General features: G+C 39.2%; 1 protein-coding gene across 1 annotated transcript in view; it reads right to left on the bottom strand.

The window, feature by feature from the left end:
* NALCN (sodium leak channel, non-selective) overlaps positions 1 to 23433 on the bottom strand; it is a 420693-nt gene that overhangs the window by 189731 nt on the left and 207529 nt on the right. Inside the window, exons 12-14 of the mRNA XM_069970713.1 lie at positions 15558 to 15689; positions 11874 to 12041; positions 10923 to 11114 (exon numbers count right to left, since the gene is read on the bottom strand). Of these exons, the coding sequence (XP_069826814.1) occupies positions 10923 to 11114; positions 11874 to 12041; positions 15558 to 15689 (492 nt within the window). The remainder of the gene's footprint in view (positions 1 to 10922; positions 11115 to 11873; positions 12042 to 15557; positions 15690 to 23433) is intronic.

Below are 23433 nucleotides of genomic sequence, written 5' to 3'. Positions count from 1 at the left end.
CCAGATATCCCTCCAGGGGAGGAAAGCCTATTGCCAAGGGGGTGACTCCCAGTGGGGAGATCACCAAACCACTCTGATACGTAGCCCCTTAAGTCCACTCGGTTGCGAGTATTGGAACATAAATAGGGAAATACCATGGTGGCCCTTTTTGCTTCAAAGTCTAACTCTGTGGCGAGTATTGCAACATGACAAGGCATCCATCCACAGACAGCCGTATAGGGGTAGTTGCCCCTCGTCAGTGTGGAGTAGGGTTCTGGCTAACAGAGGCAATGAAAATTAGACCAACAAAACACAGCAATCGCTGAGCTCAGGGAGACCGGCAACTAAAAATCAAATTGAGTACTTACTGAAGAGTCTCCATTGATACATTGCCCCCTATAAATTTAAATATGTAAAAGAGGGGTCTGTGGAGCCTCAGTTACGAGTCTCAAAACACAGGAATAGCCAGATAACCCTCCAGGGGAGGAAAGCCTATTGCCAAGGGGGTGACTCCGAATGGGGAGATCACCAAACCGCCCTAGGTAGTAGGCTGTATCCCTGTTTTCCAGGCAGTACTCGGGCTGTCTCCACCTTCCCCACAGAACGGGAAGGCAGCGGGAGTCAAATGCCAATGGTTCAGGCCCTGTTTGATCCTCTCTAGTAATAACCTGCATGTATCATATGTCCTAGGTGGAGTGGAATTAGGAAACTCACTGGTAGATAAGGATCTGGTTGTAGATCATAAACTACAAAATAGCTGCTTTTAAGGCCAACAGGATATGATTATATACTCTGTTAAAAGGGGCGTGGACCTGCGGTACGTACAGGGACTTAAAACTTTATTGATGCAGCCTTATCTGGAGTATGGTGTTTAGTTCGGGGGAACTGTTCATAGAAAGGACATCTTAAAGTTAGAAAAGCAATAAGACAATACAGAGCATGGAGTGTTTTTGTTAAGAGGAAAGAATAAAGATTTTCAATATGTCTTGAGAAGCGACATGTAAGGGAAAACATTATTATTTTTAAGTAAATAGTAAGTGGTATACCGTATACAAAAAAAATATGGTGAATAGCTGTTTCATGTACAATCAACCTAAAAGACAAGGGCCAGGTGTTTTTTGATAAATGTCTGAATAAATAAAATGTTTTACGCTAGATAGAACTTTTTTTTAATTCATTTGTTCTTTGGCATGTGTGTTGTTTTATATGCAGATTAGCGTAGTTAAAAAAAACAGCATACATGCCAGAGAACAAATGGATAAAAAAAAAGTTCTGTCTAGTGCAAAAAAGAAACATTTTGAAAGTTGTGACCATAAGAACTGTGACTATTCACTGTAGTAACAGTAGTTAGGGCTTCAAAAAAGGCTTTGACGATTTTTTTTTAGAACAAAATCACATTACTTCCAATGAAAACGTATAAAACTCAAGTCTTGAATGTTGATCCAGCCTGATCACCACTCGGTATAAGATGGGATATTTTCCAATTTTAGTAAGATTGGTTTATACCTTATGGATTTCTACCTTACGCTGAAACCATAAGGGGAAACAAACTTGTAAAGCTACCCATAGCACCTTACATGTCTAATTTCAGTAGATGAACTTGATGGATATATGCCTTTGTTCAACTGTATCATGTAACTATGATCTTTCCAATAAAAAGTTATAAAACATGAAAATTATACACAACAAAAACGTGATTTTACAAGATAAAATGTGCTTTTGTATTTTGCTTGTTATACTTTAGGGACACAAGAATAAACAAAACTGACAGATCCAGGCTAAACATGTCTACATTTATTTTAAACAGTTTACTAACAGCTTGATCGAAGCTGACAATGTTCCTATAAACCTGGACTTTCACAAATCATTACATCAGATTGCTTAGCACAAATGTGCAATTTGCTGGGGGGAGACACCTTATTTTGATTATATAACAACAATGCCCTTTAGAAGAAGAGTTGCCTGTTCCATCAACTAGATATTATATACAGGCAGGCAAGGATCAAGGGCAATGCTTCTAATGCTCTATATGATTTGTGGCTAAACAGCTCAATCAAACTAAAAATAACAGTAGAAGAATGGCATAACACGTTACAATGGCCTAGCAAAAAAAAAAAAAAACATGCCATGTTTTTGATGAGCAAGCCACAGTAGTTTGAGATAAAGCTTTAAATTAGCCAGATATCATGTCCTACTATATATTCAACGCACTGACATTCGAACACACTGATGGTCCATTATCTGTGGACCATTTCATTACTGGGCAGTAGACCAAGTTTACAGCGGCAAAGCACACCATTACACTACCACTACCGTTCATGACTATTAGTATAATTTACTTATTGGGGAATGTTATGTTTTATGCATACTTACTGCATACTTTAGCTGAGGCTAGAAAGGTAAGATGTCTGCAAGATTTTAAATAACCCCTGTAATTAAAGTGACTCTGTACCCACAATCTGACCCCCAAACCACTTGTACCTTCGAATAGCTGCTTTTAATCCAAGATCTGTCCTGGGGTCCGTTTGGCAGGTGATGCAGTTATTGTTCTAAAAAACAACTTTCAAACTGGCAGCCCTGTGCCCAACGGGAGTGGCCTAGATTGTATATGCATTAGGCTGGCACAACCTCTCTGTCCCTCCTCCCCACCCTCCTCATCATGAGGATTGCTCCAGGCAGATTGTCTACTATTCCCCACCTGTGTCAGCCCGGCACATGGGCTGGATCATTAAGGCACCTGTGCAAATGTTCAGCATGGAGAAAATGTTCCAGTGGCATTCCTAATGATGAAGAAGGTGGGGAGGAGGGATGGAGGGGTGGTGCAAAGTTAGGGCACAGATATTCTAAGCCACGCCCATAGGGCATGGGGCTGTAAGTTTAAAAGTTGTTTTTTAAGACAATAACTGCATCACCTGCGGAACGGACCCCAGGACAGATCTTGGATTAAAAGCAGCTATCCGAAGGTACAAGTGGTTTGGGGAGGTCAGATTGTGGGTACAGAGTCGCTTTAAAATACATTCATGGTAAGACATAGTTGAGCACCAACGACTTCCATGCAACATCCATCAACATAGAAAAGGAAAGTATATGCTTCAAAAAATTGCATAAACCCGTAATGTGATTATTGGGTTTACATTGGGCATACATTGTTGTGATAAATAATAATGTGGCTGTCCTTATTTCCACCCAGAGATACATACTGTACACAGGCACCGCTCAACTGACTTGCATAGTCGGAACTGGTCTCGCCCATGGCCACACTACAGATCTCTGGTGGCATTTGGCTCATATGCTGTACAGATAGCCCTTGGGTTGCATCCAACTTCTTCAGCCATCGGTAATTAAATACAGAGTTCAGGTTCGGACAAACCTGAGCATGTTCGAGGTTTGCACATCTCTAGAGATTGATATCCACCATGAAAATTCTTCCTTTACTCTCCCATTATGTACATACAAACAATCCAGCGAGGAGCACACATGCTTTCTAAAGGCCAGCTGGAATAGGGGTTTTATCCCTGCTTATATACTGAAGGTACAGGTTAAGTCATACCTACATACTGTATGTTAAAAGCAGAAATAACATCACAATACAACTTGGATACAGCATATACAGTACATATAGTACATAGATCATAATCTTTTTCATCTTTTTAGACCATTCCGGTTGCTTTACAATCTATGATTAATTTTGCCTCCAGCTGCAAAAGCATATTATGCATGCCCCTTCTTTTTCCCTTTATGCACACAATACTGGGGAATTGTAGTACACTAGCAATAGAGTCATGACATTCCCAAATATCCTTAATCAGACGTGGATATCGATTATCTGTAGTAATAGAGCACATATGTTCTTTTACTTGTTTATTCTGGCAACTTATTGTATTATCAATGTAAAAATAATTACACAGACAGAACAATACATACACCACATATTCTGCTCTGCATGATATCTATATAATAAAAATGAATGTCTGTATGTCCGCTGGTCTATCTGTCTGTCCTCTATAGACTTCCGACTACCTGAAATGCTTGACCCCAAATTTGGCAGACAGGAACATTGAGTGCCTGGGAAGGTCAGAGCAAAGGTCCTGTTCTTGCCAGATGTACAGGAGGGGAGGGGTATGGGGAAGAGCTCCCCATATAGATGAAGGGGAGAATCTCCACACTGCACACACAAGTAATATAATTAGAGCTGCTTGTCTCCCCAGCAATGCACAGGTGGGGGAGTTAGCCTCAGCCAGGGCTATAGAGACATGAATGTGCAGATCGAAATCATCACAATCACAAATATGACAGCCAGGCCTGGTGGGAGCTCACAAGCAGAGGGTTGGAGAAAAACAGACCCATAGAAATAAATGGTAGAGTGTTCTGGAGATGAGATTTTACCTCACAAAGATGATGTTTGACCACACACCCCTTCTTACACACACACACACACACACACACACACACACTAATGATAGTTGGGAAGGTATACTGAAGCCTTAGCAACCAATGATTACTACTTTTATTTCCAAAGGGAGCTGGAATCTGATTGGTTGCTAGGGGCGGCTGCTTTATCTCCCATTCTATCTTCTGCTCTTTGGGCACTTACTACAGTTGTCATTAATAACAGGGAGAGGTGACAACCTGCAGCTGATTAAACCAAGACCAGTACTGACTAACAGCCACTCTACTTGTGAGATTGGAACAAATCTAATTAACACATTGACACTAGTAAAACCTATACTTTATATTAACACTAGAGATGAGCGAACCTGCCGAGGTTGGGGTTCGTACGAACCTGAACTCTTGGCGTCTGATTCCCGCTGTCTGCAGGCTCCGTGAAGAGCTGGAGGACCGCCTGGAAAACTGGGATACAGCCTATGGCTCTGCAGGTTTGCTCATCTCTAATTAACACTTTCCTATCTGTAAAAAGGTTTTATTAGACACTTGTAAGCAACCAGTGCAGGTACGACAGTTGAAGTACATTTCAACCAGTTGGTCTACCTGCCCACTGTACCTCTCTAGCAACAGACCCCAGACCAAATCATCTCTCAGGTTCCTACTATTTTCAGAAGATAGTAATAGTAACAGTTTTTCTTGATCCAGAGCTGAATGTCTTCTGATAGAGGATTTCAATTACAATAAATCACCCTTTTGATGGTCTATGCCATAGTGCTGTATTAAAATAAGAAAACTATTTTTCTTCTTACCACTGAAAGACCCCTGTGATAGTGGCTTCTGTGAAACCCCACTGTTTTAAGTCACTATAATCTCTATCCACTGCAACAAAACTATTTAAATTATTCACTATTAGGCTATGTTCACACTAAGTAAAAAAAAAAAAAAAAAAAAAAAAAATAGAAAACGCGTTCACCTTTTCTTTTGAAAATTTCCGTGTTTTAACTGACTGAATTGAAGTCAATTGAGTGACGGCCGCCCAATGCCCACTGTGTATTAAATAAAAGATATTGAGCGATCATGATCATAACAGTTATTCATGGCTGTGTGTTGCAAACAACAGACGTAAGAGCAAAATATATTCCGGACTAATAAAACTCTCCATTCATAGAAAGAAAATGGCAGGGTGCCATAGGGATTTCACCAATACAAAGATATTTCCCAATGTCATGATGATTTAGAATTTCTGCCAGAGTGGAAGCAGGCTCACAATTTGCAGAAAATATCTTTAAAGGAATATGACCAGTAATTTGAAGGTATCATGTGCATAAAAGAAAAGAAGAAAGGTTGTGACATGTATTATATAATACTGCAATTGGAGGCAAAATGTATCATAGAATGTAATGCAAATATTGGGTCTTAATGACGGAAATAATTATTGTTCTTACTAAGAAGGTGAAAAAGGTTACGTGCCATGTACTATATATGCTGTATCCAAGTTGTATTGTACAGTCATTTCTGCTTTTAACATAAGGAGGTATGGCTTACCTGTACCTATTTACAGGGAGAACACCCTTTTCTAGCAGGCCTTGAGAAATTGCATGGTAGTGTGAAGTGGCTATAGGCATGTCCTCCTGGCTGGTTTATTTGTTTGCACACATTGCATAAATAAAGAAGGGATTTTAATGGTGAGTATACTGCTCAGCAAAAAAAAAAAAATATATATCTTTCACATTAACTGGTGCCAGAACATTCCAGAGATTTTTACTTCCAGTACTTAAGTGTGTCCTGCTGAAAGTGGTGTATTCTTTCCAGGCTGACACAGTGCTAACTGCTGACACCCCTGGCCGTGACAGGAACTGTCCAGAACAAATCCCCAGAGAAATCCTCTCCTGCTCCCAAGACAGGGAAAAATATTCCACTTCCTGCAGGACATACAGCAGCTGATGAGTACTGGAAGACTTAAAAAAATTTTTTAAATAGAAGTGAATTTTTTTATTTCCTGTTCTTACTGTAGTTTTCCAAATGTATTTCATAGGATAAGTAACCCTCTTTAAGGGAAACTGTCACATAAGTTATGCTGTCCTTACTAAGGGAAGCATAACATAGTGATAGGCGCACTGTCTGTTTGAGTGGTCTGTCGCTTATTAGGTTCCATACTGTGGTTTTTGACAACTCATCTTCTAAATTATTGTAAGCAGCAGAGGACTGGGGCTGCAGAATATGGATAAATTTATTAGGGAGGATAGCCCTCCCCACCTGGATTCTGGTGCAGTATATTATATATGTGGTTATACAAATTTATGACATTTCATGATGGTTGTATACTGTAGAATATTGCATAACGAAGCAAAAGTCTTAAGACTTAATGCGCACAAGTCAGTCATAACACTAAAACCACTAACAGGTTAGTGAATAATGGTGATCATCTGGTAATATGGCTTCTGTCAAGGAGTGAAATATGTTGGGAAACAAGTGAGTAGTTAGTTCTTGAGGTTGCATTAAAAATGGCCAAGCATAATAATAATCTGAGAAACTTTAACAAGGGTCAAATTTTATTAGCTAGACAACTGGGTCACAGCATTTCCAAAATAGCCGGTCTCGTTTGGTGTTCAATGCCTTCACATTGGTGGATGGCGGTCAGCGAAAAATCTGGTGGGGAACCTCCATAATTTTATTTTTCTTGAAAGTAACCATAGCCCACAAAAAGCTACATCAAAAATATGCATAACAACGAATGTGGGCATCATATTGCATTGTTTGGCCATATGCAATTAAGATTTACAATTCAGAGGGGCAAAAAACACTTGCACAGTCTGACCCCTTAAGTAACTGGCACATGACATACCAGGAACACATCGCATACATCATGTCTAACCATGAATACAGTCCAAGTTAGAATTTTTAGAGCTCTTGACCTGATGGACTGAACAGTTTCATTTTAGACAATCTTGTTTGACAGGTGTAAGCCAAATTGATAGGTATAAATGCACCAGAGGCAAAATTGTTGGTTGCAGCAGAGTGAGATCAGACATTAAAACATTTTTTTCAAGGGAGGACATAGATGAGAGCCACAGACCTTTCATGTAACATTCATCAATAGGAAAAAGAGGATATCTGCTTAAAAAAGAAATTCGAAACAAAATTGCATGACATTTTGTTACGTAAAAATATTATTTTTTAGCTGTTCACACACACAATTTTTCTTTTTTCACCGTCCTTTCAATGTTTTTACTATTAAATTCAATGGACTTTACTATTTAAGACACACCCAAAGGGCAATTAGTAAAACAAAAACAGAATAATGTACCAACAGCCCTCACTGCGGACATCCAAACAATGAAATTACAGACCTAATTTTAAACTGACAGGAAAAAACACTGTGTGAACATAGCCTTTCAGTGTAAAACACCAAAAAAGACAAAGCAAGAGTATATGGAAAAATGTTCAGAAGTGCACACCAATTGTTTGCAGAATATGCAAAAGTGCAACCCAAAAATGAAATGTAAAATAGTTTTATTACACCGACTACTACATAAACACTTTTTAAAACAATATACTCTGCAGCATCCTAAGTATAAAGGATGTGCAACACTGTTATGAAGTAGAATAAACTTCCAATGGGTTACAGACCCACATGGATGAAGATAAAGAAAATAATGCACATGTACCAACAAATGACAATTAAATAATGTATGTATAACCTCTAGACCTGTGGACCGGAACAAAAAAACATCTTGCTGTTATTTTGGTCCGCAGATCTTGGGTTTGTATGTACATTATTTAATTGTCATACTGTTTATTTGCCATTGGAAGTTTATTCTACTTTATAACAGTAAATATAACAATGCTGGACAAAAATTCTCAATTTATAGATGAATACTTTATTGTTACAAACCAAAAAACATAGTCAAAAACATATAAAAAAGGAAGTAGAAAATATACAATACACACATCAGATGGTGTTACAAGGCAGTTATACATAAATGTTTGTATACTCTATATGCTCAACAAACAATGGCATGTCAGTCGACTCCCAGAGGCACAAAGGTGCACGAGTGTAAGTAAACAATGAACTCAAAAGTGCCCAAATGAACTATGTATATAGTGCTGCAAGTGCAGACTAAGGTGCAAAGTCATATATACTATGTAAGTCTAAAAAGCAAAATGTAATCAGAAACAAACTATACTTAAACCTCTGGGTCCAAATGTGTGCTGCCAAGTGAGTGGTATTACTTGGCAGCACACATTTGGACCCAGAGGTTTAAGTATAGTTTGTTTCTGATTACATTTTGCTTTTTAGACTTACATAGTATATATGACTTCGCACCTTAGTCTGCACTTGCAGCACTATATACATAGTTCATTTGGGCACTTTCGAGTTCATTGTTTACTTACACTCGTGCACCTTTGTGCCTCTGGGAGTCGACTGACATGCCATTGTTTGTTGAGCATATAGAGTATACAAACATTTATGTATAACTGCCTTGTAACACCATCTGATATGTGTATTGTATATTTTCTGCTTCCTTTTTGATATGTTTTTGACTATGTTTTTTTGTATGTAACAATAAAGTATTCATTTATAAATTGAGAATTTTTGTCCAGCATTGTTATATTTGTAGGTCATATATATATTGTTTGATGCATGTGGATAGTGGTGACTAGAAGTCCTAGTTGGGTCACTTAATCTTACTTTATAACAGTGTGGCACATCCTTTATACTTAGGATGCCACAGAGTGTATTGTTTTTAAATGTTTTTATGAAGCAGCCGGTGTAATAAAGCTTTTTTACATTTAATTTTTGGTGTGCACTTATATTTTTCCATATGCTCTAGCTTTCTCTTTTTTGTTGTTTTATAATTCTATAGAGCATTAGTAGCACCCAGCTTCATGCCTTTTTGAGATTTGATGGTGCCCGCCTTCCCTCTTCTTCACTAGTCTTTTGGTCATTCTCAGGGGTCAGTATATATTACGATCGTAACAACGATCTTATGTTAATAAATACGATTGTATTAATGACTTTGCAAAGCGATTTACCTATTTGTCTAACTGTCTATCATTTCGAACAAATTATCAATTGTCATTCACTAAACAAGCACTTAAGTGATTTAGTTGTACATGTAAAAAGGACCCTAATTCATATTAAATTACTTTCTTTCTCGGAAAACATGGAGTATAGTGTTCTATTGGGGTGTGAAAGAGCACAGCAAAGAGTGTCCACCCATAAAGTAAGAAGCAGTTATGAATAATGGACTGATAATCCTTTCACATGGGTAGATCCATTCCCAATAAAAGCTCTTTTAATTAGCCTTATACATAGCTAAATGACAGGGCCACACAAATAATATCTGGATCATTTGTGTTGCCCTTCTGAATCATTTGTGTTGCTGCACATCCCATGTTCATACATGAGATTTGTGGCTGACCAATGATGGTTTTTAAGGCCATAGGTCAGTAGAAAGCCTGTTTGGCTGATAATCACCCCATGTAAAAGGACCAATATGATGAAAAAACAAGAACTTGAGCTTAGAGGATAGAATATAGGAAAGTGGGCTAAGCTAATAGCAGCTCCTAAGCTAACTTCCCGGTGTGTACGATTGCAAGAGAACAGATATAAGGTCCTCTCCTACTGGTATCTGACACCCACTAAATTTCATTAATTTAACCCTGATTACGCAGATGTCTGTTGGAGGTGTGGTGCCTCCTCAGGTTCCTACATGTATACGTGGTAGCATTGCCAAGGTGTCAAGGACTTTTGAAAACAAATTTCTTCCGGTATTCTCGAAATAGTGAAAGTATCTATTCCCTGTACTTCCAAAACTTGCCTTCCAAAAGGAAAACACTGCAGCTTATCAAACCCTTACTGGCTGCTGCTAGACTCCTTATTGCTACTGCATGGAAGGAGGAAGCCCCCTGTAGTGGAGCAACTCTGGGTCCAAAAGGTCAACCACCTATACGGATTGGAGAAATTGGCCTTCTGGGAGCAGAGGCGACATGACACCTTCATAAAAGTTTGATTCCCCTGGGCTAAGTTTAGAAACTTTCAGATGTCCATATAACCCTCACCACTGCTCAGGTTGCTCGCTGAATTCTATGCTCAGACCTCCCCAATGCCACATTTGGTAGAACTGCTATGCTCGCCTCTCCTTAGTCCCCTCTGCTGCCCCTCCTAGGTCCCCCCTCCTTCACCATTATGGTTTAAACAAACAAAAGTACTTTTGCCCCCTGTGGGCCTCACTGAGTTACATTTCTACATTTCACTTCTGGTGTCTGTAACCTTATTTTGCAGAATATTATTCTGTATATTGCTCAACGTGTTTGTATGCATACTCTTCTGTTCCTGATGGTACTTTTAAATAAAAAGAGTTTTAAAAGAAAAAAATATAGGTGGGATAACATGGTGGTAATATAAAAAGTTTTCTGTTTGACTATCAGGTAAAAATAAGTGTGTTGTGTGCATTTGCTTTGACAGTAATGAAGATTTAAATTCTATGCAAAGCTTTATGAATGTACAGTACAGTATTTAATAATGAGAAATGCTGCTTCTTATTACATACCCGAGGAAATGTGGTGAAACGGTCTAACTCCTCCACAAAGCAGAACATCTGCAAACTGATGGCTGACATGACAATAAGGAGGCTGGCAGTGAACACCACCAGACTTCCTAGTTTTTTACCAGGTCCAAATATTTTATACACAAAGTCTTCCAAAGCAGGGGAAATCTTGATGAGTCGAACAACTCTTAACACCTACAAAAGACATATGTATATTATATTAAACAAATACTTAGTTTGTTTCATAAATCATTAGTTTCCTCTAGTTGATCTATAAACTGTTTGCACAAAATCAATATTCGTTTTCCTCTAGAGAAAAAGAGAATAAAAACAGAGAGTAAACCAAATGGTAGAAAATGTCATGTCTGTCAGTGCACTCACTAATGTTTGTATCATAATACAAACAAAAAATCCCAGTAGGTGAAATTCCTGTGAGCATCCCAACTTTGAAAATACAGTTCTACTGAAAAATCAATACCAAGAAACGTGGATGTACATAAATTGTATTAAAAGCACAATGAAATATTAGCTTCATGCATAATATGTTTTTATTCAGGTGATTTCACTGTTGTATAAGGGTGCAGAGAAGCATGCAAGAAAGTAAATTAGATTTATGAGAAATTATAAATGTGTGTGCAAGTGATCTATCTATATATCTATGGGGTTACCTATTGGGGAAACCCATTTAAAAAAGTAAAAACTTAAAAACAAACAAACAAAAAAACTGGCAGATGACTTAATGGGGGAGATTTATGAAAGGGTGTAAATATACACCTGGTGTAAACTGTCCACAGCAACCAATCACAGCTCCTCTTTTATTCTACCAGAGCTGAAAGCCGAGCTGTGATTGGTTGCTGTGGACAGTTTACACCAGGTGTATATTTACACCCTTTCATAAATCTCCCCCAATGTGTTTGTTATTGTACAAAAATGGGGTGCTAAACTTTTACATACCTGAAAGTACGTAAACTGGGAGTGATAGAGGACTGGATAAATATGAAGAGTTGTTCCAACTACAAGGAGCAGTTCAAATTTGTGAAGAGAGGAGCTAATGTAGCCTGTAAATCCTAAACACCAAATCTTCAACAGAGCTTCTAAGTCAAAAAGTACTGTAAATGCCACCTGGGAAGAAAAAAGAAACATATTTACTTTGACTGGCCATGTGTCAAAATTCAGTGCTGCTCATGACTCTAGTCCCAACTGAACAAGTACATCTGTAAGTATTGTACATCTCAAGTGATGGCTTTAAAGCAAATCTTAACAATAGGTTGACAATAGAATGTTCTAAGATAATCAGACACTTCAGATTTTTAATTTAAGCCAGCTATCATGGGCATCTTGTCAGTAGTCCCATGACCAGCAAAACCTACAGGGGTCATTAGGGTCACTATACCAGTAGATAGAGTGGAAGTTGGTGGTATTTGAGTACTGTTTTGGGGATTAAGGGACATAAATGAATGGGGCAGAGAGTGTTTACATTTTTGTAAAGTGTATAGTCACAGCATAGCATGTAGCACCATTTATAAACCTCAAAGAAAAACAAATACTAGAAAGCTTTAATATGTTGAAAATCTTTCCTTTTTTTTTTTTACAAAAAGTATTTATTTTGTAATATTTCACAAACGATGCTACACAAATAGCAATACTGTTGAAAGTTCAAATTCTATAATGTCTGATACTGTATTGCCTTAAAGAACCTTCTAATTTATAGTGTGTCAAGAAGTGTAAAATCACTCAATACCCGTTGGTTATTTGCCTTTGCTTATTGTGCTCTTCTCATTTTATTTTTAGTAGGTTGTTTAGATTCCATCTAGTCTAACATACAAACTGGTTGAATCATCCTTTTTTTATTGTGCCTTTTAGTGCTCTGTTGCTTGAGCTGTCCGTGTACTTTTTATACAACTTGATGTGACTTGTCTTTGATGATTGGGAAGATGGTTAGAGAATATTATTGGTCTTGTGCACTTTATAATCGCAGGAAAGCCCATGCTACATCCGATGCTATAATGTAAATTAGGTTGGTTATTTGCATCCAATCAGAATATCACAATCTTTAATAGTCATTTTTAAGAACCCATGAGTCGAGCCTGTCACTTAAGGACACAGGATATATCGCTCAGTGGATCCTTTATGCAATCACCATGTGTAGTGATGTGGTGATTGATTGAAGATGGCTGCTTTTTACCACAGCAGGCCATATCTACTTGTCCCACTACAGGGGAGTTTTACTACCCCTATAATGAAGAATGCTTCGATTGGCTGGTCAGTTCTGCACCTGGTGACCCAGAATTAAACAGTGATTGGCACCGTCCTTGGAGGCAATGGTGCCACCCATCTTATTGCCGTGATTGGTTGGTTGCCACTGACCAGCCAATCGTGGGCGAAGTCCAGCCATTCCTGTCAGGATCAGTGAGCAGAGCATGTATTTGTGTGACCCCTTTGTGTCAGCGTACCTTCTGTGAGCCCCCTGTGCCAGCATACATTAAGCCTCCAGTCTCATTGGTGGCAAAGTGAACATTGGTGCTGCTGCCCCTTCTGTCTCTACCCCTTTTCTGTCACTGCCCCCTTTGCCATTGTGGTGTATGTGCCTCTCAGTGGATGGAGGCATAGGGATCGCTGGTGGCACAACATTTTTTTGCAGTGTGATCAAGCCAGCAGTGCCAGTTTTTGAAATTCATTTTAAATAAGATTGTGCAAGAGTAATTTTGTTACAGGTCAGTTTCACATGACCATATTGCAAAGAATGCACTAAGCACAAGTAGGTGGATTCCCTGAAACACCAAGGAGTGCTGATGTACCTGCTCCAAGGAGTGGAGTCTAAGGTGCCCCTGTTTTTTTTAACCAGAGCCCGTCGCAAGGCAGGATGGGCTTCGCTGCGGGAAACTCCCAGGTCGCTACCCTCAGAGAAGGTCCCTAGTGACCACCGACTGATGATAGTGATGATAATGCGGAACTAGATGCTCTTCGTCTGCTGTCACACTTTAAAATATGAGAAGGCACTGTTCAGACTGGAGCTGAGCTGAGCTGAGAATTAGAATTGAAGCAAGATTCAAATGACTAGAAGGATGCTGGGATGCGACAAATAACCAGGGAGCACAGATGTGGTTTGCTGACTGAAATACTCCAGAACTTGTGAGCTGAGCTATAAATACAGGAGAAGCTGCCGGAAGTAGCATACTAGGAAAAATCAGAAGACCACCAGACTGAGCGATCTGCTGCAGGTAGGGGATAATGGACAAGAATGTGTGCCATTACACATATTATGGAATGACAGGTGTTAGTTATGACCTTGGTCAGGCCAGGCCCCTGTCTCTATTACAGATGCAAATATTGCTATTCATCCTATCATGTGATACAAACCTAAGCACCATCCTTATTAACTTAGGGTCCATTTACACAGAAAGATTATCTGACAGATTATCTGCCAAAGATTTGAAGCCAACACAAGGAATGGATTTGAAAAGAGGGGAAATCTCAGGCTTTCCTTTATGACCTGATCTCTGTTTATAGTCTGTTTCTGGCTTTGGCTTCACCTCTTTGGCAGATAATCTGTCAGATTATCTTTCTGTGTAAATGGACCCTAAGGGGCTGAATAAACTTTGTCATTTCACTATTTGTGATGTCATTCAGAGATCAAGGAAATTACTATGGTTGACATAACAGCAGTTTGTTACAGCAAGTTAATATCTGAATAAAGATTCATCTTTTAATGGGAATCTACAGTATGTGCTAATGATATCCATCTGAAGTCTGCCAAACGCGAAGCTTTGCAAGACTTATAATTTATATCCATTGTATAACTCCTCACAAGGGGATGCAGGATTTGTGTAACTAAATATCCAATTAATATAGAGCAGTGCTTCTCAATTCCAGTCCTCAGGGCTCACCAACAGGTCATGTTTTGAGCAATTCCTTAGTATTGCACAGCTGATATAATTATACTGAGTGCATCAGGTGATATTTGTATAAGAAATCCTCAAAACATGACCTGTTGGTGTGGCCTGAGGACTTTTTTCTTTTTTACCAATATGATACCAATAAAATATAGCTCCTACATTAGCCCCAACCAGACCTGTAGGTGGCAAAATAAAAGTCTTATGGCTCTTTTTACATTTTTATGGATTTGTATTGGCTTGACAAACTTTAATTGAGTACAAAAAAAAAACCAAGACGTACAGTAGTTTCGGACGTAATTAAATTATTGCTATACTGAAAAAAAGAAAACATCCAAGTGAAAATGAGAAAATGAGGCACTGATGTGGTGACAAATCTTGAATGAAATCAGGAAATAAAATGAGGTTCTCCACTAATTATGTTTAATATAACCATGTTCTTAGACGATGTGGCATTTAAGGTTTGAGAAATGTTATATAAGTGTTCCTGTCGGTTGCACTCTTGATGATAATAAGCAGCTTAGCAACCATCATGGATTGCCTACAGAGGTTCCACTCAAGCATCAGCTCATTACCACTGACATTTTCTTGCAGGAATCTAGCTCCTGGATTATTGGCTGACAGCCTTTATTCATTGCTAGACAAAAGAATTTGAACACTTTGGGAATATGTTGCTGGGAAAAAAATTTACAGTATATTGAACAGTAACTACATAGCTGGCTGAAATGCCAATTTGTATACCTACCTCGGCAAGATAGAACTCATCGTATTGTCTTTTAAAGTTCTCCCCTTTGTAGTAGTTGCTGGCAGCGACAATTACATCCACGGCAACCATGCTTAGTATAAACATGTGGAATATGGATGATCTCATCATTTTCTGCACATGGACAAACACAAGACATTAAAAAAAATCCTGAGAATTACAACTAGGATTCTTTATTTCCTCCCACACATAATGTTCAGAAAGGGAATGATCACATTTTGCTGGTATCCCATAAATGAATAGATGTTTCTTGTTATAAATATGTAACAATCAGCAGTAATTTTACAAATGGTATATGGTATTCATGCAAATTGCAATCAGCATGGCTTTTAACTGTACATCAAGCGTGCTTGTGTAAGTGGAAAAGACAGGTTTAATGTGGAAGAGAATTAAAGAAATCCTTTCTCTGGTGAACTGAATTTGTCATTTTGTCACACTAAAAGCATTGTTAATTCCACAAAGGATGCAGCAAGGAATTATCTGCCATGTTTGACATTAAAGGGCAATGTGCTAATTATAGTAAATTACTGTCAATACTTGTTTGTACTGCATTGTGTATGACATTTTTACATTTGTAACAAAACATTTCATACCCAATGTGGTAACAGATTCAGGATACAGAGGTGCAAGTACCAGATAGAGCAAAGAATTTGAATGCTAAAGGACCAATTCTACAAAGGTCAATGTCACAGACACCTATCCTGTGCTTAATATTATGTGGGTGTGGATGATATTGTTAGTAGTGCTGAGCAAACTTACCAAACTGTTTGGCAATGTTATCCAAATCCAAACAGCCATAGGCTGTATCCATGTTTTCCTGGCAGCCCTATTGTGGCATCCAACTTCTCCTGCTGCCAGGAGTCAAAAGTCGAGCATTCTGGTTTGGGGAACGTTGCTGCCACTCAACACTAATTGTTAGTACTATTAATTCAGTTATAGCTATAGTAAAGAATTACAGTGGTACCTTGGTTTAAGAGTAACTTGGTTTAAGAGCATTTTGCAAGAAGAGCTCACAGTTTTTCAAAATTGTAACTTGGTTTAAGAGCATTGCTTTGGTTTAAGAGCTCCTGGTATTGGGTGGGAGCGTGAGTGGGGGAGGGGCATGGCCTGCATAGCGGGGTCTGCAGCACAGTACTCTGACCCAGGAAGTCTCTCTCACCTTCCAATTTATAGCAGATCCACTTCAGGCTGGGGCTTGCATCAGGGGACAGGACTGTGGGGGTAATCTCTTTATAGCTTTAACCCCTCTCTCCTCAGACAGAGTGCTGCTATATTGTGTCTACATCTGCCCTGCTCATTCCTTCATGCTCCCTGCAATCTCTATCAGTCCTTGTGTTTCCCATCCTCTCCATCCCTGCTATAATGTGCTTGCACTCACACTCAGCTATACACACTGCTGCTATAATGTGCTTGCACTCACACTCAGCTATACACACTGCTGCTATAATGATTATAAAATGATTTTTGGGGTGTGGAACCAATTGTCTACATTTCAATGATTTCTTATGGGAAAATTTGCTTTGGTATAAGAGTGGATTTGAATTACAAGCACGGTCCCGGAACGAATTATGCTCGTAATCCAAGGCACCACTGTACTTGGATCACAACTAGTCCCACTGAAATGTGTATTTAAATAAATTAGTTTCTAGTTAACATTCCTGGAAGGTCAAGCCTGTGCTTTCATGTGGAATGAAGTAATGTGATTTAACATAGCTAAAATAATAAAATGTTACATTTACTGTATCTAATGTTACATCTCCTCCAACCCACTGACCCAGATTGTACAAAACACTTAAAGATTAACCGTAATGACTCATACAGTGTAAGACATAGAGGACAAATCAACCTAAGAACGTATCTTACATAAACCAGTTTTCCAAAATGTCCTTAAAGGGAATATGTTGCCTAAATGTTCTTTTACTGATTACAGTCAAATACAGAAAGAGGTTTTTATTTTCTAATTCTTTTTATTTCACTTTTGTACATTGTTACGGTGACCGGCGTACCCCGGGGGGGGTAAGGTGGGGGAGTAGGTATGGCCTCCTCCCGCACCTCATTTATCGCTATTTACAGCCGCACCCCCTTCCCCACATAATTTATTATGATTTACACCTGTTTGCAGACATAAATCCTGATACAAATCTACAAATCTACTGCTGGGCGCAGTGCCAGACAGGTTTACTAAGAGGTCTGCGCCTCTTAGTGAATCCGGGGGAAAGGGGACAGGGCCTAATTTAAGAATAAATGTTCCTCTTAGTGTCATGCTTTACAGTGAGCCTCATGGACATATATGACAATACACAGAATCTGCTCCCTTGTCATAAATGTGCTCTGTGACCTTTGAAGAGGTCATTCCACAGGGAGCTGCTATTGCCTCCTCCATCTACTGGTGTCACTTGTCACTGCAATGCAATACAGATGACTTTGCAGTAGCCTCCTTTTATAAACATACACAACAGGAAGTTTCAGGATTCTTTTATATTATAGATAGACAATGGAAAATGAGAAAAAAATGTCACCAAAACTTTGTATTTGACATAGAAACTTTGCTTTTGACTTTTTATATTTGACAGACAAACTATCCAAGTTTTAAGCTTTTTTTTATTTTATTACATTTTACTATAATGATCATTATCATAAATCATATTCTGCAGGAGATTCAGTTAAGGAGAAGTCCAGCAAAATTTTTTTTTTTAAGTATTGTATTGCCCCCCCAAAAGTTATACAGATTACAATACACACTTATAACAGGAAATGGTTATAAAGTACTTTTTTCCCTGCACTTACTAATAAAATAGTGATGTCACGACCTGACTCCCAGAGCTGTGCGGGCTGTGGCTGCTGGAGAGGATGATGGCAGGGGGACACTGAGGGAAACAGGGCACTGGAGGGACACTGAGCATCCCTCTGCCATCATCCTCTCCAGCAGCCACAGCCCGCACAGCTCTGGGAGTCGGGTAGTGACATCCCCATTTTATCCAGGAAGTGAAGCCTTCATACAGTAGTAAGTGCAGGGAAAAATCCCTTTATGTGCATTTCCTGTAATAAGGTAATTTTTGGTAATTTGTATACAATACAATACTTTAACCCCTTAAGGTCAAAGCCAATTTTCGTTTTTGCACTTTTGCTTTTTCCATTTTATGTTTAAAAGTCCATAGCACTTGCATTTTTTCACCTAGAGACCTATATGAGCCTTTATTTTTTGCGAAACCACTTGTACTTTGCAATGACAGGCATTATTTTTCCATAAAATATGCTGTGAAACCGGAAAAAAATAACTTGCGCTGTCGTTCGCCCTATGGTAAAACTTATGCATGTTCCTCAAGTTGTTACGATTACAATGATATGTAACATGTATAACTTTTATTGTATCTGATGGCCTGTTAAAAATTCAAACCATTGTTAACAAATATATGTTCCTTAAAATCGCTCCATTCCCATGCTTATAGTGCTTTTATCCTTTGGTCTATGGGGCTGTGTCAGGTGTCATTTTTTGCGCCATGATGTGTTCTTTCTATCGGTACCTTGATTGCGCATATGCGACTTTTTGATCGCTTTTTATTACATTTTTCCTGGATTTGATGCGACCAAAAATGCGCACTTTTGCACTTTGGAATTTTTTTGCGCTGACGCAGTTTACCGTGCGAGATCAGGAATGTGATTACGCGCGCAGCGATACCAAATATGTTTGTTTATTTGTTTATATATTTATATTTGTAAAATGGGAAAAGGGGGGTGATTTGGACTTTTATTAGGGTAGGGGATTTTATATTAATAAAAAAACATTTTTACTTTTTTTTTTTTTACTGTAACTAGAAGTACCCCTGGAGGGTAGCAATCTATTGCCAAGCCGGGATCAGCGTTATTGCAACGCTGAGGCCCAGCATGGGCAGAAGAACGGATCTCCCCCCCGCGATAGCATCGCGGGGGGGAGATCCGTCCCACTAGACACCAGGGACTTGCGGCGTAAAGCCTCTAAGTGCAGCTGTTAGGTTTGACAGCTGCATTTAGAGGCTTAATTTACCGATGCGGCAACGGGACCCGCGCCGGCTGTACATATCAGCCGGTATCAGCGCCGTTCAGAGCGGGGTCCCGGCGGGACCCCTCTCTGAACACCCCCCGCGGCACCATGATGTATCAGATACGTCATGGGTCGCTAGGGGGTTAATAAAAATGTTCACTGGACTTCTCCTTTAACCCTTTAAAGACTGAGACAATTTCTATTTTTGCCCTTTCGTTTTTTCCTCCTTGTACTTAAAAGGCCATAGCACTTGCAATGACAGGCTTAATTTTTGCATAAAGTACTTTGCGCAACAAGAAAAAAATGTGTGGTAAAATTAAAAAAATATATATATTTTTTTTAATTTGGGGAGGTTTTGCGTTTACACAGTTTGCCCTAGGGTAAAACTGACTTGATATGCATGTTCCTCAAGTTGTTACGATTACAACGATATGTAACTTGCATAGCTTTTATTTTATTTGATGGCTTTTAAAAAATTAAAACCTTTTTTAAAAAATACATGTTCCTTAAAATCGCTCTATTACCATGCTTATAGCGCTTTTATCCTTTGGTCTATGGGGCTGTGTGAAGTGTCATTTTTGGCGCCATGATCTGATCTTTCTATTGGTACCTTGATTGCGCATATGCAAGTTTTTGATCGCTTTTTTTAACAATTTTTCAGAATTTGATGCAACCAAAAATGTGCAATTTTGCACTTTGAATTTTTTTGGCGCTTACGCTATTTACCGTGAGAGATCAGGAATGAAATAAATTAATAGTTCGGGCGATTACGCATGTGGCGATACCAAACATGTTTATTTATTTTTATTAATAAAAGGGGGGTGATTCAAACTTTTATTAGGGGAGGACATTTTTTTATTAATTAAAAACCTTTTTTTTTTACACACTAACTAGAAGTCCCCCTAGGGGACTTCTAGTATAACTACACTGATCTCTCATAGAGATCTATGCAGTATACTGTAGATATACTGCATAGATCCATGAGATCAGTGTTATATTGCTTTCAGCTGCTGCAGCCGAAAGCAATAGAATGCCGAGCCGGGATCGGTGCCATTACAGCGCAATCCCGGGCTGCAGATAGCTCCTGGGATTGCGGGGGTTCAGAGTGGGGTCGTTGCGCGGCCCCCCTATGAACGCCCTTAACGACGCCCTGTGTATATTTACGCCCTGTGTTGTTAAGGGGTTAAGGAAGTTTCAAGATTATAATTATTATTATTAAGGATGACATTCATATGTATAAAATATCATCACTTATTTAAATCATCACTACTCATTTTTCATCATATTTTGTGTTTCTTCACTGTCTCCATTTTGCTTCATCCGAAGAAATACAGCTTTCTTTCTTATAGAAACATAGAAGATTGTCGGCAGAAAAAGACCACTGGGCCCATCTAGTCTGCCCTTTTATTATTTCCTTTCTGATTATCTTAGGATAGATAAATGTTTATCCCAGGCATGTTTACATTCTGTTATTGTAGATTTACCAACCACATCCGCTGGACGATTGTTTAAGTATCTACTACTCTTTCAGTAAAGAAATATTTTCTCACGTTGCTTCTTATCTTTCCCCCAACTAACCTCTCACTTTGTCCTCTTGTTCTTGAGTTAATTTTTTTGCTAAAAACACTTCCCACCTAAATCCTATTTAGTCCTTTAACATATTTTATGGTTTTGATCATGTTAAAGGTTCAGATATTTGAGTCATTCACTAAACACAGATTCTGAGGCATGTAGAGAAAGCCATGCCCACAAGTGGTGGAGATTGGTCACCCAATTTTGACAGGACAATTGCTAGTCTACCTGCAAAATCTGTGGGCATAGTTTTATTTGCATGTGGCAGCCACAGTGTGAAAATGCTACATAAGGGCCCTATTACACAAAGATTATTGTGTAAAAAATCATTATATAATTTGAATTTAAAGGGGTTGTCCGGCCATAAAAAATTATTCACAGAATAACACACATTACAAAGTTATACAACTTTGTAATGTATGTTATGTCTGTGAATGGCCCCCTTCCCCGTGTCCCACCACCCCCCACCCGTGTACCCGGAAGTGTGGTGCGCTATACATCCCTGTCACGTGCCGACCACGGTCTCCGATCCTCAGCAGTGACGTCTTCTTCGGGCGGCCAGCGGATCTTCCCGAGTGCTGGCCGCCCTCTGCAGCGTCATCCGAAGCTCAGTCGCGATTGGCTGAGCATAACTGTGCTCAGCCAATCGCAGCTGAGCAGCTGATGACGTGGCCGCGTCATCAGCCGCTCAGCCGCGATGCAAAAACGAAAATTGGCTTTGACCTTAAGGGGTTAAGGAAATAATTTACATTTAAGAACAGCAAGAATTTCTAAACTACTTTACATTTGTGCTAATAAAAAGAAAATATTAAATGGTAATGATATGTTACAGCAAACTGCAACTTTGAGACACACTTGAAACTTTTTGTCAAAGTCTTTTGAAAGTATGAGAAATGTGTAAAATCACAAGTACGCTAATGCTGACCACTTTTGTAAAACTTGACGTAAAAAAAAAATAATTTTTGTTGATTCTCACTCTATGTGTGAAGACTGTGCATAGAAAGTTCACCTATTTTCCTTTAGCAGAATTCCCAGACAAGGTGGCTTGACATTTAAATATTTTGCAGTATGACCTAATTTTTTTTTCTTTTGCTTTCTCAAGTTTGTCACTTTATCTGACAGAAGGTTCGATGCAGACTATATAGTAATAACCTGGTCATCTAGATTACAGGGAATTTTCATTTAAGTTAAACATCCACGAGACTTTTTTTTTTATAAAGATGACATAATGGGCAATGAAGTTAAAAGGTACTAACAAAATGCTTGCTTATTCAATAACCCATAACTGTCAGCATGTATATATGCACATACAGTATGTGCTGTCAGTTTTCCTTTAAAGGGAACCTGGCACCCCCCGTGCCGGGGTGAAGGCAGCCCAACCCCCCGCTAGAGCCCCGGATACTTACCCCATCTCGCCAAGTCCCGCTCCTGGAGCCAGTCCCGGGAAGGAGGTATCCTTGTCGGAAGCCCAGCACACGCGCTGCAGAGATGAGTTTGACGCCCATAGAGAATGACGGCTCCATTTATTCTCTATGGGCATCGGACACATCTATGCAGCATGCACGCCGGGCTTCCGACAAGGATGTCTCCATCCCGGGACCGGCTCCAGGAGTGGGACTTGGCGAGATGGGGTAAGTAACTGGGGCTCTATCGGGGGTCGGGCAGCCTTCACCCCGGCAGGGGGGAAGACAGATTCCCTATAACATTGTGGCTGAGGCCAATGACCACAACATGTTTCTGGGATTACTTGCAACGTTTTTTTTTTCATGAAGCCTTTAGACAATAGAGAAGTAAGTCACCGTGCTTGGAAGGCCAGTTTTGGGGTCTATTTTATAGCTAACTAAATGGCCTAAAAGAATTGCGATATTATTCCTAGAATAGAAAGACAGTTCTTTGAGCACAAATAGCTTTAAAGAAGCAGTTCACAAATAAAAAATTTTGCCCGGGACATCGATCAGCTTACGTGAGTATACATGCCAGCGGCTACTGCGGGGGCAAAAACAAATTTTTGTGAACTGCTTCTTTAAGGGGTTTTCTGGGAAAAATTCATACTTAGCCATGGTGCTGGGGCCATGGACGACATGTCAGTAATGTGTACCTACCTGTGCCTATGCCCGCTCTGCACCGCTGTCAGTGTTTTCATAACATCTGACATGACATGACATGTCCCCCACAACCCTGGAAACATGGCTAAGTATGAATTTTTCCTGGATTACAATCATAACTGTTAGGGCTCTGAAATTAAGTCAATATTGTCATATATTG

This window comes from Dendropsophus ebraccatus, chromosome 5 (genome assembly GCF_027789765.1).
Source record: "Dendropsophus ebraccatus isolate aDenEbr1 chromosome 5, aDenEbr1.pat, whole genome shotgun sequence".
Classification (NCBI taxonomy): Eukaryota; Metazoa; Chordata; class Amphibia; order Anura; family Hylidae; genus Dendropsophus; species Dendropsophus ebraccatus.
The sequence above is the reverse complement of the archived record's forward strand: the minus strand, read 5'-3'. Positions and strand labels throughout refer to the sequence as shown.